We start from the raw sequence: 14,531 nt of genomic DNA, 5'->3' as shown, positions 1-14,531 counted from the left end.
TATAGGCCTAACAGATTAACTAATACAGTGCTACACTATTCATTTCAGTGCAAAGCTGCTCTGTGTCATTTAAATGAGCAGAGACTGAGCTGCGCTGCTGCCTCGTGGCCACAAGCTCTGGGCTGAGTTCACAGACGCTGCCAGTTGTCAATTTTCTTGAATGCACATGTGACACTGACTGGGTCATTTGAGCCCTTACATGCTCACATCTTGCCCTTATTACACACACAGACTAATATTTCTAGAGCCCCAGAGTTGTCTCATACAGTATTTTAATCTGTGACTGTGACTCCTGCAACATTGCCACACGTAAAAGTGAATCCAATGATAGTGCAATGTCTGCGAATAATGAATTCTGCTCCCGTTTCCCTCATGTCAATGACTTAATCAGGACACAGACGTGTTGTGGATTCCAACATGCCAGAGGATCCGAGATCTGCCCAGAAAATCAATCTGTGTTTTAATTTCACAGCGAAACACACTCCTCATTCAAGAAAACCAAAACTACATCCTCTCAGCTGTTTGACGCCTAGGAGGATGAGTAGTGAGAAGATTCTTGGCTGCCAAACGCATTCAATGTTTTCAACACAGCTGAAGCCTTCTGAAGGCAATTAATTCTACACTAACATGACCGATGGCGAAGACCACAAAGTTATACGAACTATCTCTGTGTTACTGTGCAAATGTTTTTCATTTTCCAGTGCGGCATGAGATAGAATGCTGCAGCTTTTTAATGTTTATGTGTATTCGGGCTCTTGGGTAGTTTTACTGGGCCATTAAGTCAAAGACAAACATCATAATGAAGCATTTTGTCATTACAGCAATGCCACAGTCAGTCTACTGTGCCATTACTTTGTTGTCATTTGTCAAAACCATTTGGATAAAAGTGCCACATCAACAAAACACACGCTGCTGTACTGTCAGTGAAAGACTGTCACATCGTCAGTACACATTACGACACATGTTAGATGTAAAATATGCAAACACACTGACTGCAGGTAGCATACGATCACATTAATGTCGCTTTGTTTTCTTTCATGAGCCATTTTGGACTGTAGGCTGTATTTTTTATGAAATAGTCCACGTTGGACAAAGTAAACATCTTTCATGTTTGGATGTAAACTGGAAGGTAGTTTCTCCAGCACATTTGTGAGGGAGGGTGAGGTGAGGTATTCAGCTGCAACATGAAACTTGTAACTTGAAACCAGTGAATGTTGCTAAAGTTTAAACTCTGTAATCTAGAGAAACAATGTCTTGGAAGACTTTTTTTTATTTAATAAGGAAACAAGAAACAATAAAGCAGGACCTGTGAGTAGTATTATACAGCCTGTTCAGCCTAGATTATTATTAATAATAACAATAATAAAAATAATGATAATAATTTAAAAAAAGAAGACGAAAAAGACATCTCCTCAATGACATTTTTGTTTACCGTTGCTACTGAAGTTGTTTTTAAATGTGCTACAGGAATATAGCACATTTGACTTAACTTAGCTTAACTGTCATGCTGTTTAGTGTCTAAATAGTTAGCATTTCACAACTATCTCTTATTACCATATTGCATATTTTACACCTTGTGGAATATTCGATTCTGTGTGAAGTGGTGTTTCTGACAGGCATGGCAACAATAATGTTTCAAACAGACCAGAGCAAGTTCAGGCTTATTTTAGGGGACATATCTAATAGCCTTGGACCTTGGACTATTGGCAGGGACTCTTATATCCATTTTACAGACCAAGGCAGGTGCATGAAAGAGAAGGAGCTGCTAAAAATATCCTTGAGAATCTTAGAGAAGACCAGTAGACACTTGGTGTGTCCTCGGTTACCACAGCCAGTGTGTTGGCTTCTTATTTGCTCTGTATTTAAAAAAAAATGTTTTTAACATTTTAAGGGGATAATAAATAATGAAATTATTATTTAAAATGTAAACGTAAAACCCGTGTGTGGTAATAATAACAGCGTAAAACAGCCTGGAATTCTATAATAAAAAATCACCGTAGCATTCTTTTTCTGAATCTACTAGGACACATCAATTAAAATACTCATCTTTTGTGGTTTGTAAAGCAATTAAAATGCCTCTAATGCCAAGTAAATCAGTGGCTTTGCAGCCGTAATTTAAGTATAAAACTCATAATCCCTGCTGGACGGTGTCGCTCATGTCACATTCAAATGACACTGTTTACAGGGAGGATATCCGATACATTATCAGGTAAACACTTCCCTGTCTTGAGCCCCTCAGCCTGTGAACAATGCCTCTAGGGCTTGCATGGCTTACCAAAAGTATCTCTTATCAGACAGTCCACTACAATCTATCCCAGAGGAACTTGTAATCACTCATCCACCCAAACACACACTGGTGGCAAAAGCCTGCTCACACTGTTTGAGCAGCTGCATGTGGATCCACTCCCCTGTCACAAAGTGTGGGGGGGAAAGGAGGACACCGACAACTGTTCGAATAAACAATGTTAAACAAAACATGTCCCAGATTTGGACAACAAGTATGAACTAGCACTTTAAACGGGCTGTCACATTTGCTGGAAGAAAAACAACAACAATAATTTAAGTGCCAAGCAGAGATTTAATGGCGTTTAAAGGAATGGTCTCCATGTGCACCTTCTTAGTTAAATGGCTTCTGTTACATTACCAGTAGGGCGCCTTTCTGTGGGAGCTGCCCTCTTGTCCATCACATCCCATATAAAGGCGTATCAAAAGTCAAATGTTTGGGAGCAACGAATCACTGAGCAGATCCTTAAAAAACGCCCGGGCACCCACACACGCCTCCTCCAAAAAAAGTATTGGATGTCCAAAGGAATCCAGTCACCCCCCCTTGAAAGTACATATTTGACAGGGCACAGTCAGGCAGACTCTGTACTCCAGCTTAGCGTTCAGTTAGGCACAGTCGCCCCAGGCCCCTCTCCCAGCCTCCCAGGTTTTCATTTGGACGTTTTGGTGCCGCCGAACAGCAAAAAGCAGCCATGGATGCCATCAAGAAGAAGATGCAGATGCTCAAGCTCGACAAGGAGAATGCCTTGGACAGAGCTGAGCAGGCCGAGTCAGACAAGAAAGCAGCTGAGGACAGAAGCAAACAGGTCGGCTGATAGTGTTTTTTTCTTCCCCCTCCCTCTCTTTTGTGGAAAATCTCAAAGATCCATAGACAAACAAAAGAAAACAGGATTACCAGTAGCAGAATAAAAGATGCTGCCCTTTAAATGGATCGCGTCCTTAATGCGGATTAATTACTCTTGTGGATCATTCCAAATGAGGATTCAATTAAGAATAACACATCCTCCTTTATTCTTTGTTTTTTTTTTTTTCTTTCACTTTTGGATGATTTAAATCCTCTTCTCCGCTGTGTTTGGAAATTGATGATGTAAACGTAGCCGGCAAAAGAATGCTTTGATAAAGACAAATGTAACTTTATAATGAATGTTTTATTCCCATATAATGTTTAACTCCGTGTTGTTTTTCTAATGCATGTGTAGTTAGAGGACGATATGAGAGAGTTGGAAAAGAAATTGCGCATAACTGAAGACGAAAGAGATAAAGTGTTTGAGGAATTTCAAACAGCTGAGGAAAAGCTTCTGGCTGCGGAGGAAACCGCCACCAAGGTATCTGATCCTGACGTGCATGATATCCCCTAACTTTCTTCTCTCTCTCTGTCTTTCTCCACTGTCCTGTCCCTGTCCCTGTCCCTGTCCTGTCCTCTCCTGCGTCCATGTGTCTGCGCTCTTGCGCCCATGTGCGCGCTCACGCACCTCCGTCTCCCTCGCTGATCACCTCTGAAAACTGTGCTGCACTGACACTGGCCTCAGCTTGAGGACGATTTGGTAGCTCTGCAGAAGAAGCTGAAGGGAACTGAGGATGAGTTGGACAAGTACTCTGAGGCTCTTAAAGACGCCCAGGAGAAACTTGAGCTGGCTGAGAAGAAAGCCACCGATGTAAGTAAGCGAGGGCTGCACAATGGCACCGTTCCTGCTCCACGCTCCCTCACACCTTCACTCTGTCATCACCGTCATCATCCTCATCGTCACTATGAGTGTGTGAAGCGACAGTTCAATAGCACAGAGAAGCGGAATCGGTGGTGGAGTGACTTAATCTGTCATCACAGAGAATATTTTCTAATTTGAAAAAAAAAAAAATCACTTATAACCTCCAAATTCACACGATTGATCATGTGTGCAACTACTGTTGAACGGTCGCTTTATGTTTTTGCCAAACATCACATGCACAATCACTTACAGGTCTGCCCAAAGTCATTTTTTGCCTCTTAAACTGATAAAAAGATAAACATTAACAATCCATATAGTGTATAATAATGGTCTGTTTTATTTTGACCTAGCTGTGTTCAGCCTTATTGGCAGGCTAAGTCTTTTTATAGAGTAAAAACATGAGCAATGGGATGGCTGGATAAATATAGCCCACTGCTTTATATGGTAAAGATAGAGCTCACATTTACAGGCTGCTGCTCTTTGCTTACCAAAGGGAAAACACACACACACACACACACTGCTATCCATCAACATGTCACAGGCAACATATTTATAGAAATGAAACCTCTTTAGCTACGGAAATGTTAAATACAATATTCTTTTAGGATATGTTTGCAATTAAACTTCCCCCCTTTTTTTGATAAACTCTTCTTAGTAAAACTATGTGAAGAATTTAAATTGAGGCATTGTAAAGGTCTCCATAAACACATTCTCATGACAAATAACCCTTTTGCACGGGTCAAGTTCAAGTACAGCAGACAGATTTTGGCTCACAAACGACAGAAATGTAGCCTCTGAGGAAACCCTATAGTAGTAATCCTTTAATTGGATTGCTTCAGGGAGTTAGGCCCTATAGTGACTGGGCTTTGCTTAATTTAACCTATAATACTTGATGCTACCTTTTATCGCTCACAGGAGTAGATACTGTTGTACAGTGCATCCCTACTAATTTGCTCATAATGATATTTGGTGGTATGTGCTGAAGTCACCTTAACTACAAGTAGTATTTAGTAGTTTAGTATACGTAGTAGTAATGTTAGTATTTTGTCCATATTTAAAAGGGACAGTCCACAAATTATAGCCATTGGAATATGTAGTCTGTAGGTAGGTTGCTGTAAAAAAGACAGAAAAGAAAAAGTATATACACTAAAATAAAAAAGTCAAGAATAAATTAAGTTTATTACATGAGAAAAATAACAAAATCAACATATAAGGAGAAGCAGCATATGCTTTTTATAATTAGTATTATATATGTATTTAATAGTGAATTCTGTAATACTTCATTACCACGTGCATTGTGGAGAGTTGACCGGCAGAGGGCGCTGTAGCCCCATTAGTCACCACCACGAGCATGATAATGACCGGGGTGTTTTCTTGTCATCAAAATTGACTTTCGTACGACTTTATATCAATTAAATTTCACATTATCTCATGTTACGAAGGCGAAACAACAAATTTTCACTGCGTGACGGTTTGTTCAACACATGTTAAAAAAATACCATCATTGATGTTAGTAGCACTTCCTGGAGAAAAACAGTGGTGAGTGCGTCTTCAGAAAGCTTGCGCACCCTCCTGTCCTGTCCGTCTGTCTGCCTGTCTGTGTGTCTTCACGCAGCGTTTTAGCAGAAAACCATAGACGTCACCGCGCCGCCGCTTATCAGTTTCTCGGAAACGGTGCTGCTGCTGCTGCACTGTAGCATTTAATGTTTTTTTAGACTCGGTTGTGGAGTAAAGAATGGCCGGAGTCACGCTGGATGCGGTGAAACGAAGAATCAAATCTTTGCAAGAGCAGGTAGACGGTGCTGAGGACAGAGCTGAAAGATTACAGAAGGAGTTGCTGGCGCAGAAGAAAGCCAGGGAACAAGTAAGCGTGTTTAAAAAGAATAAACAGAAGGCAGCTTTTTACAACACATCATCATGTAATAATGTAGCCAGTTTGTCTGTGAAATAGCGGACTTTTTGATACTCTCTCTTTGATACGCCGCACTGCTGTAACATGAGCTTTTCTTTCTCTTTCGCTCAAGACGCCACAAAGTAGTCGGTGTGTGAGGGTTTATAAACTCATATCATTTGTAACGTAAAGGCCTCTGGTGCCTTCAGGTTCTCAGGAGCTCAACACCAGTCAGTGTGTGTGTGTGTCACTGCGTTGGCTTAATCTGTCCCTACTTTATTTCAGTCGACTGAGACGCACTTCACTATATAACGGTCCCACTTGCTGTAAGTTCCGCTTATTTTGTGCAGCAGGCGCGAGGTCACACATTTGAAAATTTACGTTTTCAGAAACCAGGAAGTGACAACTTAAAACTGTGGCAATATTGCTCTACTGTGAGCTTATGCTCGTTGACTTGCCCATATAAGGCCAACAGGTTGTCTCAGCTGCAGCGTGATTTCACTCTGTGAACATCATTTAGATGGTGGAAAAAGAGAGGAAAGAACTTACCAAAGAGACATGCAATATATCTCAGGCTTAGTCTTAGATTTTGTAAATAAAACAAAGTAGAGTTAGACCAAATACTCATCATCATATCACCCAAACCAATCAAGTTAATTTGGAAAAGTTAAGTTTTTCTACTTCCGGTTTCAAGAATTTAATATTTGTACATTATTTTTTTAATTTAAAATACAAAAGTGCATTGCGTTGCAAACAAAAAAAATGCAGATGAATGATAAATTTAAGCAATTTCCGAAATATTTGTTGTTATTTTTAAGTTCTAGATGCATAGATAAATAACTAAATAAAGAGAGCCTGTCAAATATATTATATCAACCATCGACTGTCATGTTTCTTAAGATCGGCATCAGCCATTGAAAAAAAACCCAAACGGTTCAACCTCAAACTAAGCACATTGGTTTAGTTTATAGATAATGACTAACTTCCTCGTCATACTTCACACCTCGAGTTGTACTTTGGATAGTGCTGCAGACCTTTAGCTGCACAGGCTAAAGCTGGCTGAAAAGCGCTTGTGAGCGGAGCAGACTTACGGCAGCTGTATCCTGTTCTTAAACGCAGGTCTCATTGTCTGCTGAGCAGACACCAGAAAGCAGAAGTAGATATGGCTTTGAATGATCACACGAAAGGCCTGCTCACGTATTAATATTCTTTATATGTTCAGTATGAATGCAAAGTAGGCTTTTATGTCACAAATGTTTTAGACACTTGCACGTGCACCATGCAGAGAGCAGGTGTAGCCTTCCATGTGAGCAGTCATTTCCTGTGTAACTGTCTCAGGCCCTTTGACTTGAGTCTTGTTAAAGTTCTCTCTCGGGTCCAGTAATGAGGCAGGGTATTCATATTTGTCAGCTTGGGACATTGTTAGTGAGGAGCCTCCTGGGAGTGGTTTTCTTAACAGGTGTTACACAGAAACCCTTTAGAGTAACTACACACACACACGCATTAACATACACTACACACACACTCCACTACAACAAGCACACATTGTATGGGCTGATCTGTAAGTATGCACTTGATGTGTCATTTTCAGGTTTTTTTGTTAAAGATGGCATTTTGACATGATGTTCTTCTCTTCCCAGGCTGAGGCAGATGTCGCTTCCCTTAACAGGCGTATCCAGCTGGTTGAGGAGGAGTTGGATCGCGCTCAGGAGCGTCTGGCTACTGCCCTGACCAAGCTGGAGGAGGCTGAGAAGGCTGCAGATGAGAGCGAGAGGTGTGTTTCTCAGATGCTTTGGATCTCTGCCATTTTGCTCCCAGTTTCTTGCAGTAAAAAGATGAGGTGGCAGACTGTATAGATCCTGTTGTGCTGCAGAGCTCGATGGGAGACAGATCATGCCGCCATTTTTTTGATAACTAATCAGTAATTTACCTTCAAAGGTATATTTACAATACAGTGCATTATGTGTGTCTCCTCAGGGTGACTGCGGACTATTAATCAGGATCTTCGCTCCTGAATCCTAACATGTCATTTGCATCATTTGTTTCTTCCCACAGAGGCATGAAGGTCATTGAGAACAGGGCCATGAAGGATGAGGAGAAGATGGAGATCCAGGAGATCCAGCTCAAAGAGGCCAAACACATCGCTGAGGAGGCTGACCGCAAGTATGAGGAGGTGAGCTTTTCAGCCAGTGATACTGCAATCAATACTCAACTGTGACAGTTATTGACGTAATGGAAACCTTTTGATGTAATGAATCTTAATCGAAACATTTGAACATCAAACTTTGTGGCAAATATGGCAACACTTTTGTTTACCATCATATTAGAGTGGTACACGTTCACATTGAGGAAAAAAATGCATTTTTTCTCCAGTGTTAGATGTGTTGTGACACTTTGTTGTGCTGCACTTAAAGGTGGCCCGTAAACTGGTCATCATTGAGGGAGACCTGGAGAGAACAGAGGAGCGCGCTGAGCTCTCAGAAGGGTAAGTTGTTTCACCTTTACACAGCCTGCAACTTAAATCTGCATTCTTATTTGCATGAGCCCTGGCACTAGGAACAGTCGGAGCCTTTGGCACTAATACATTCAGTATAGACCATGTATCCAGTTCAACAGTGTGGCCTGTGTTCTCACTGTTTGTGCTGACCATTTGCATGCTTCCCCATGGTTTGAATGGTTTTGGCTTGCACACGCGCGCCACACCCACTAACAGACGAGCTCGGAGATTGGAGGATGAGCTAAGGGTTGTGGAGCAAAGCATGAAATCCCTAAACTCCACAGTTGTACAGGTACTACTAAGAAAAACTAACATATTGATGAGTGGCTCTTTTCACTTTCATTCATCCTGCTGAATGAAGTCTCCGCTTTGCTCACTTTTCCCCTCCCTTTATTTTTTATTTATTTATTTATTTTTTTTATTCTGAGTATTAGACTCTTTCACACCTCTAACATGGCAGGCACTGTACAAGAATAACACTTTTTTTAAGAAGCATGATATTTAGCTCTGAGAGCATTTGCAAAATACACCTTTTAACACAACTAATTTTTGTGTGACGACAACAGCCACATTCCTGCTATGTTATGGTTCTTGGGGTTCCCTCCTTTGTTTACACCCTGTAGTTCTTATTTTTTATATTGTGTCTTCTCCCTCTCTGTCTTACATTCCCTCCACCCGTTTGTCTTGCTCTACTTCTATCCGTCCTTGCCTCTCTCCATTTCCTCCTCCTCTCTTTCACTACTTTACCCCTCGTTTAAAATGTCAGCAAATGCTCTGAGCTTGAGGAAGAGTTGAAAACTGTGACCAACAACCTGAAGTCACTGGAGGCCCAGGCTGAGAAGGTAAGTGTGACCCCTTTGCCAAGTGCATGCTGTCAAACTCCACAGATCCTCTGTAGGTTTGGTGATCGGCAGCAAAAGAGCCCGATCTCTTTAGTATAAATATTAATGTCTTAAAAGATGAACGTGGTATCATTTTGAATATATTTGACTCCACAGATTCATATTTGACTTCTGTGCCTGTTTTCGTCCCACAGTACTCACAGAAGGAGGACAAGTACGAGGAGGAGATCAAGGTCCTCACCGACAAGCTGAAGGAGGTAAAGTTTCCTAATTCCACGGGCCCTTAAACAGAGGTCACAGATGCTGAATCACATCACCAGTGTTGGCCTGACTCATAAATCTGTCTCTCCTCCACAGGCTGAGACTCGTGCTGAGTTCGCTGAGAGATCAGTAGCCAAGCTTGAGAAGACCATTGACGACTTGGAAGGTATGATTTTTTTTTTTTCTTTAAATGTTACTATGATTACTCTGAAATTATTTTCTCATGATGATCATTCTGCTTGAGTAAGTACTTATTATTTTTTATTTTTTTTAAACAGCCTTCTTTGCTGTCCTCTTTATATCTATTTCCACTTTCATCTTAATTTCATCGTGGCTCTTTTTCAGCCACATTATTGTTGTGGGGACCCTGAGCATTTCTCTTAAATCCTAGTTGATATTCTTCGTTTTATGGCAGAAAACAATGGTTTTGATGTTGACATAGTGCTGCTGAGGAGTTTGCCCCTGTTCTGCACTTCCATTCTATTATTTGTGGTGTAACTGTGTTTTCCTCTTTTTTTTTCCCATTTTTTTTCTTTCTTTTCATATCACTCCTTCACGTCTTCTTCCCTCTCTTGTCACTGGTCTGGATGCTTCACCCTTCACCTCCTTGTCATGTGCCCTCTCCACCTTTGGTCTCTTTCACTGCACTACCCTCCCACTACTCCCCTGGCCCACCAATAGATGAGTTGTATTCCCAGAAACTGAAGTACAAGGCCATCAGCGAGGAGCTGGACCACGCCCTCAACGACATGACTTCCATGTAATTTTCAACCTGCTGTGCCTGCTCATTTCTTCCCTCCCTCTCTGTACTGCCCTACCTCGTTTCACCAATATTATGTAGTGCATCCAACTCTTGCATGCACTCTAGACTTACAATGGCTAGGTGTTTTTTTTCCTCTATAGTCTTTGAGAAGGTCTTAAAACAGACATCATGTTATTCTGTGTCTGTGTAATTTAAGCTGAATTGCCCTTGTATCGGTGTCGTCGTTGTTGTTAGAGAATACAATAAACAGGGCTGAAGTGATCCAGTGCATGAAAAAAAACAGAGCATGGGTCTGTTTGTGTTTTTAGCCCTGAGTTTTGTTACCTTTTTACATATAAAGTAAAAGCTTTTTCTACCAAGAGTTTATGCACATGATATTTTGACGTCTGAGTCAACGAATGCAACAGGTTGAGAATTGAAATGTAGAGTGTTGATGAAGCATTTCAATTAATGATGTTAAGTGTTGTGTTTCCTGTTTTACTACTAATATGGCCTGTTTATATAAAGAAGAAAGGCCTTTGTGAGCCCCTGTCACCATATCAGTCGTAACTGTCATATTTATGCATGACTGTGGTTGAGATCCCTGTTCTACTAAATCAAATGTTGTCCCTCAACATTTGGTCATGAGTTTGAGACTGTCAGAGTGCACCACATTTGTCTCGTCCAGCGTTGCTCGCAGTGTTTTTAGCATACAAGTCTCCCATCAGAGGGTGTTTGTTTGTGTTCGCCGGCATGTTCTGTTTCACAATGCGTTCCCATTGTGCATTGTGGTGCAGTGCCGTGACTCTTGTGGTTCTGGTGTATTGTGGTGCACATCTCAAGTTTCCCCAGGTCCCACACAACCCCCTGGTTCACTGTACTTCTTCTCTCCCACACAGATAAATTGTTTACACCTCATCAAAGACGCCTCCTGCCGGCTGAGCAGCATCTGTCTGCTATCCCCAGCCTTCTCTCCATTTTCCCTTCCCTCTCTGTCTTGGCTTTCCTTCCTTCCTCTTGTTTTCATCCTCATGTCAACATTAACTGCATCCCATCTCTTGTACAGAATCCTAGAATCTTTCTGCGTTGTGTAAAAAATAAACATCCTTCCTTCTATGTAAGCTGTATCTCTTTAATCTGTCATTCTAATTTATTTTCAAGTGGCTGTGATAAGTCCACAAAGTTTTGTTTTTGTTTCTGCATCCCAACAAAACCATTAGTCGAGCTTCACCTGGATTTTCTCGGTGTAGTTTCGTAGATTCAATGGATGTTCTTTGTATTTTCTTGAGGTATTGTTCTGTGAAGGCGAGATATCAGGAATATCACATTAGTGCTGTATGCACATAAAACTAAAGCATTTACAGGTACTTGACTGAAAGCTGAGCCAAGTTGTCTTCTCCCTTAGCATTTGAGATTGATGCATGCAAGAACTTTTTATTACTTGGTGCTGTGGCAGGATGAGCTGACTGGAGAGATTTGAGAGCTGGAGGGAGTTAGTGTTGGATTGTTATCAGGAAGATTGTGGTGAAGTAAATTACCGGGTGTAATAGCGGGAGACAGAACAGTATGTGAGATTTGTTGAGTCTCAACTGGTTGCTGGAAAAAAGGATGAAAATTATATCGGTGATTATGACACATGGGCTATGTATGATACACAGTATCCTGTCATATATTTGAATAAATATACAGTCACACATTCTGAGTCGTTTTATTACATTTATTTCCATGAAGTCAAGTACAGAAAGATAGGCAGAAAGCAGTTCTGAGTGTATTTTGAGGTTTTAAATTATTAGTGAGAGTATAGGAATATAAGCTTTTAGCCACATGAAGAAACTTCAAACTGTCCAAACAAACTTAGACTGGAGACTGTTTTTTTCTCTGGAGCAGTTTACTGATCAGACATGTATGTCTGGACTAGGCTATAGTATATTTAATTTCATTTGTATTTAAGCATATGCTACTTTTAATTGAGTGTATTAAACTGAGCGACACAGCCTTCACATAAGCTACATTTTCTTTTTATTACTACCCATAGTACTCAAATATAAAGATTTTTACTTTAATTAAATAGTTTTGCCATGTTTTTATTTACACACCCTCTTACCATACATTACATGTTCCAGAAACAGAAAAAAATAAAATGGAATTGCAAAACTTCCTCCTAAAAACAAGAACATCGAAACATTCTTGATCGTGTCAGTTCATACATTTTCAGTGTGTTTTGACAAAGCTGAAAAAAGTCTTAGGTGAATCATTCTAAAGAAGGTAGGTGTCTACAGGCATCGCTCTTTCTCTTTCCCTGTTTTCCCTCTGATTTCCTTTCCACCTGCTCTCGTATTTTCAACTTGCTCTCTGACTGCAAAAATTACCTCTACCAGCAACGTAATAAAAAACGCCTGTGACTAATGAAGTACTAGTAGCCTTGAATTAGGACTGAATTGTGTGACTCACCTTTTTGTTGAGGTTTTGATAATGTGAGTGTGATGCAGTGTGCGATCGAAGGAATTGTCTTTAAAATCTAATTTTGCAATTTAAATTTGTGGTATAATACTTGTTTGTCACTTATTGTTTGTGTGAAATTTGCTTGAGTAATTGGCCGCATGGTTGTTGATTACTCCAGTGTGTTTCTGCTGTGTTCTGTGAATGAATGATGTAGTCAGCTTCATAATCAATGTAACCTCACTAACTGAGTGTTCTGTGCTTGCTTGTGTGAGATTAAAACTTCTGAAATGTTCTCTTCTAACAGAGAAACTCTCACATGCTAAAGAAGAAAACCTCGACATGCACCAGATGCTGGACCAGACTCTAATGGAACTGAATAATTTGTGAAACCATGGTCTGACCCCATACCTGCCCGCACACACGCACACACACACACACACACACACACATACTGGGGTTTTGCTTTTTGTACTTGCACCTTGCTTACCATGAACCCCTCTCTTTGTACCCTGTCTATGGAGGAGAACAAACAGCCAGATGCTTTTTCTTTTGCACCACTCTGCCTTCAATAGAACTCGACCAAGGGGCAAAACCAAAGGGAAACCCTAACAATTATGCACATGCAAAGGATAAAGCAAAGAAATGTTGCACTCAATATAAAGTTCAACATCATGCACATTTTGCATCCTGTATTTTTTAAATTCAAAAAAATTCCCCTCAAACATAAGTATACATTGGCTCTTCCTGTCTGTATGTATACTGGTGCTACTGTATTCTTAAGCGATGACTTAAAATGCTAATGCATTTCAGTATAATCTTTTCTGTAAAAACATTGTTCAAAATTTGTGCATTTTTTTTCTGTTAAATATGATTACAGTCATCTGGTTCTGCATTGTTTTAGCAATATTTTAATGTAGATGTTTCAAGTGTTTATCATATTTGAAATGTACAAATTATAACTTTAAAATAAAATCACGTTTTGAAAGTTTTTTTGTAACTTTGTTTAAAGTGCATTTGTTGTTCGTTTGTCCAGTTTGCCCTTACCATGAGATTTTGGAGTGATTGAATAACACCTAAGGTAATGCAAAGTAAATGAAAACCGATGTATAGATATGTTATTTTCAGTACAAACAACGCTCACTTTCATTTGACCCTCAGCTTGACTTTCACTTCATGGGAAAAACACTGTTTTGTTTAAACAAAGCACAGCTGAACCAAATCAACTCGGTATGAGTATCAACTTCCATGCTTAATAGGTTCCAATGGAAGTTTATTTACTGATTTATTGTGTAAACCATGAAGTAACCACAGTTAAACACACATTTTTCTCCTTTATGAAGTTTTAATCTAAGAGGACAGCACCTACAATATACAAGATAAACAATATGCAAATACACTTTAACACAGCAGCTGTTGTGGTCAAAACATGTGCTTCCATTGTGCTAACAGTTCGCAGTTGTCACATACTCTTGTCAAAGTCTGCATATTACAGCAGCAGAGATAAGGGTGTGTGTATGTGTGAGTGAGAGAGAGAGCGAGGCAGAGGCCTACAGTAACATTTGAGTATGTATTAAGGTTATCGTATGGGTTGGTATCCTCTAAGGAAGTAGGTGACATGGCTCTGAAATTAAATTTTCATGTACTTCACTTTATATCATAAAAAAATATCATCTGCACAAATCAAGCAACTGCCAAGGCCCCCAGTGCCCCACAAGTCAGTTGGTTACTTTGAATAATTGCACATTTCCTAACAAAATGACAACGCTGAGGTGCAATATCAGTCTGGTCTAGTAGGGGCCTTGGTTTAAAATCCAAGGAAAGTATATTTATATGAGCAAATATTTACTTATTTTTACTTGAATTATTT

General features: G+C 40.1%; 1 protein-coding gene across 12 annotated transcripts; it reads left to right on the top strand.

Moving 5' to 3' along the window:
* The first annotated feature begins 2,840 nt into the window (after nucleotides 1-2,840).
* On the top strand, nucleotides 2,841-13,652 carry tpm1 (tropomyosin 1 (alpha)). Of its 12 annotated transcripts, none has more exons than XM_044035581.1 (10): nucleotides 2,841-3,089; nucleotides 3,813-3,938; nucleotides 7,521-7,654; nucleotides 7,936-8,053; nucleotides 8,295-8,365; nucleotides 9,144-9,219; nucleotides 9,414-9,476; nucleotides 9,577-9,646; nucleotides 10,162-10,240; nucleotides 11,122-11,338. In XM_044035581.1, the coding sequence occupies exons 1-10, from the start codon at nucleotides 2,976-2,978 to the stop codon at nucleotides 11,123-11,125; spliced, it is 855 nt and encodes a 284-aa protein (XP_043891516.1). In that variant the 5' UTR covers nucleotides 2,841-2,975; the 3' UTR covers nucleotides 11,126-11,338. The 12 variants fall into 12 exon arrangements, with proteins under 12 accessions (XP_043891516.1, XP_043891517.1, XP_043891519.1 ...); XM_044035593.1 differs by lacking the exons at nucleotides 10,162-10,240; nucleotides 11,122-11,338 and adding exons at nucleotides 3,483-3,608; nucleotides 12,969-13,652 and having other exon boundaries at nucleotides 2,849-3,089; XM_044035582.1 differs by lacking the exons at nucleotides 10,162-10,240; nucleotides 11,122-11,338 and adding an exon at nucleotides 12,969-13,652.
* The last annotated feature ends 879 nt before the right edge of the window (nucleotides 13,653-14,531 follow it).

Source organism: Solea senegalensis, linkage group LG10 (genome assembly GCF_019176455.1).
Source record: "Solea senegalensis isolate Sse05_10M linkage group LG10, IFAPA_SoseM_1, whole genome shotgun sequence".
Lineage (NCBI taxonomy): Eukaryota > Metazoa > Chordata > Actinopteri > Pleuronectiformes > Soleidae > Solea > Solea senegalensis.
The sequence above is the reverse complement of the archived record's forward strand: the minus strand, read 5'-3'. Positions and strand labels throughout refer to the sequence as shown.

Excerpts from the sequence above, each read along its gene's own strand:
- tpm1 (XM_044035593.1), top strand. The coding sequence starts at position 2,976 with ATGGATGCCATCAAGAAGAAGATGCAGATGCTCAAGCTCGACAAGGAG. Across the intron at positions 7,655-7,935 it reads GCTGCAGATGAGAGCGAGAG|AGGCATGAAGGTCATTGAGA; the intron begins GTGTGTTTCTCA and ends TTCTTCCCACAG. Across the intron at positions 9,477-9,576 it reads TCACCGACAAGCTGAAGGAG|GCTGAGACTCGTGCTGAGTT; the intron begins GTAAAGTTTCCT and ends TCTCCTCCACAG.